The 2,610-nt window shown below is 40.2% G+C and overlaps 1 protein-coding gene across 1 annotated transcript in view; it reads left to right on the forward strand.

Annotated features, from left to right (window-relative positions):
* The window catches only part of prr12b (proline rich 12b), a 59,632-nt gene that overhangs the window by 30,285 nt on the left and 26,737 nt on the right, over nt 1-2,610 (forward strand). The window contains exon 5 of the mRNA XM_017306256.1: nt 1,010-1,222. Coding sequence (XP_017161745.1) covers nt 1,010-1,222 — 213 coding nt within the window. The remainder of the gene's footprint in view (nt 1-1,009; nt 1,223-2,610) is intronic.

Genomic DNA, 2,610 nt, shown 5'->3' on the forward strand with positions numbered 1-2,610 from the left:
AAAATCTATTTATTTATGTCATCACATGGACTTATATAAAGTTTTATACATTTTCTTTTCATATATTTATTATTGTTTTTCTTCTTTAGATATTAAGTTGGCTTAGAATGATTCCAAATAATGTACAGGAATGACCTGGTGCTGTTACATGTCAATCATCAGGGGAGCCACTGGGGGGGGGGCAATCAGATGAAAGGGGGGGCCAGCAGTCCCCCTCGGGCTCCGCCACTGCCCTTTGTGTGTATCGTGTTTTCGTGTGCTGAGGAGAGCGATCATAAACGGCAGAGAACAGACTTGAGGTGAGGCAGGCAGTTCTCTTGTCTTATCGCTGGGAGAGCTCGTGATGTCTGGGAAGACATTGTGACTCCATAACTGCAGAGTAAGAGACAGTAACAATGAGTTAGCCAAGCAGTAGCTGCGCGGATACAGAGAGCGAAAAAGAAGTGGTTTTGAGTTGTACTTTAACGGTTTCTTCCTTTGCTGTGGAGCACAGCACGAAATTAATAATATCTACATGTCCAAGTTTGATTGAGTTAACGGAATTATTCTACGACGGCAGCGCGGCTAAGCATCACATGTCTTTATCACATAATAGTCTTTTTGCCCTCCAGCGTTGTCCGCATGCGCAAAATGTCCTTATGTAAACAATAATATGCAGGGGTCCTGTATTTGTAAATCTGATTATGATTAAGTCGCGTGCCTCACCAGCTATGAACCTCACCGCACGTAACTGGTACAAACCTTGTTTAATAAAATGAACACCATTTTGTTCTACCTGAGCCTCTGGCTTTCTCAGACAGAGGTTGAATGCACAGCTGAACTCCTTTCTTTCCCATTTACACCAGCTATGAACTGAGTAAAATATTCACCTGAACCACACAGAAGAAGTCATTACTATTCAGGCAGTTAAATGTGGGCTGCAGACATATGAACTTACTAATGTCAACATTTTAGCATTAATATTTAGAAATTAAAATTCTCATCAGCATCCTACTTGTCTGTGTCTCAGATCAAACAACCACATTCCACCAAGCCACCGTCAGAGTCCTTGCTGAAGACAGACTCTCTGTCCAGTTGGGAGCCCGTTCTGTCTGATGGATCAGTAGGGTCGGCACCATCTCTGGGCATGAGTCCTGGACCAAGTGGCATCATGGACGTTGGAAGAAAGGACCATGATGAGACACAAGACAATGTGATGAAGCAGCAGCACAGAGTAGGAGAGGTAGAGAATACTTTGACATGTCAATTTACCTGATCAACAGTGGGTTTTAGATTATTGCACGTTTTTGTTTTTCCACACAGTTTTAAAAGTCTTCTTTGTGGGTGGAACAGCTTGTTCATATAGAACATACAGATAAATTAAAATATAAGGATAAGAGAATACCGTTAGAAAACAATGAGCAAAAATAAGAACATGTCTGTTGATAGTGCAGGGGTGTCCAAAGTACGTTATTCAGGCCATTTGCAGTGCAGCCCTTGTCCACTTTAAGAATAGCAGATTTATTTCAACAAAAAAAGTGAAATTCTCACTGATCATAAAATTATGCAGATAAAATACTGCTACAATGAAAAACTTGGGTAACAAGAACTATTCATCTTTAATAACCAATTTTTTTGCTTTAATTTTAATTTCACCACCAATTTATTTTACATTTTATTTTTAAAAATTCAAGTTTTTGTTTTGATTCTTTCCTCATAGAAATCACCCTATTGTATTTCATTAGAATAGTGTATTTAGTCTGATTTTACAAGAGATTTGTTGTTAGCCAACGATCTTATGTTGGCCATTACGATGGATGGAAGAGATGGATTGGATTTCCTCCTTTCTCTCCTTTTTGCTCCTGCTCTGCGTCCACGACGCCTCCTTTTCAGCTCCTCTGGGATTTCTGGCTTTTATTCAACTATTATTTCAACTTTTCTGATGATGAGCTGCTTCCTTTTGTAAGCTACCCTGTTGCTATGGTTGTGCATCATAACAGAATAGCAAAAATATGAAAAATATTGCCCAAAATGGGATTAGTAAAGTTTTTTTTGAATTTGAATAATCTGCCACCCTGAGCGGCGCAGTTCTAGAAATTGAACCAAAATTGCTCAAAAATAGCACCAAATTTATGTGTCTTTTTGATCACGTAGATCAGATAGAAATCTGGATTTGGTGTGAATAGCAACAAAAATATTGTATCCAAATTAATTCATGATTCATCAAGGGACCAATTACAATTTTCACATAGTGCAATGTTTGTTTGGTCAGCTCTTTTCCCTTAATGAATGAAATCATAATTTAAAAAATGGAAAATGATGTTTTGTATTTACTCTGATTATTCCTGTTCAAAATTCAAATTCCCCCGGCTCAGTGCCTCCAAGTCCGAGGCCATGGTCTTGAGCCGGAAAAGGGTAGAGTGCCTTCTCCGGGTCAGGGGGGTCGTCCTGCCTCAAGTGGAGGAGTTTAAGTATCTGGGGATCTTGTTCACGAATGAGGGAAGAAGGGAGTGGGAGATCGACAGGCGGATTGGGGCAGCGTCTACTGTGAAGCGGGTGCTGTACCGGTCCGTCGTGGTGAAGAGAGAGCTGAGCCAAAAAGCAAAGCTCTCGATTTACCGGTCGATCTAC

This window comes from Poecilia reticulata, linkage group LG8 (genome assembly GCF_000633615.1).
Source record: "Poecilia reticulata strain Guanapo linkage group LG8, Guppy_female_1.0+MT, whole genome shotgun sequence".
NCBI lineage: Eukaryota > Metazoa > Chordata > Actinopteri > Cyprinodontiformes > Poeciliidae > Poecilia > Poecilia reticulata.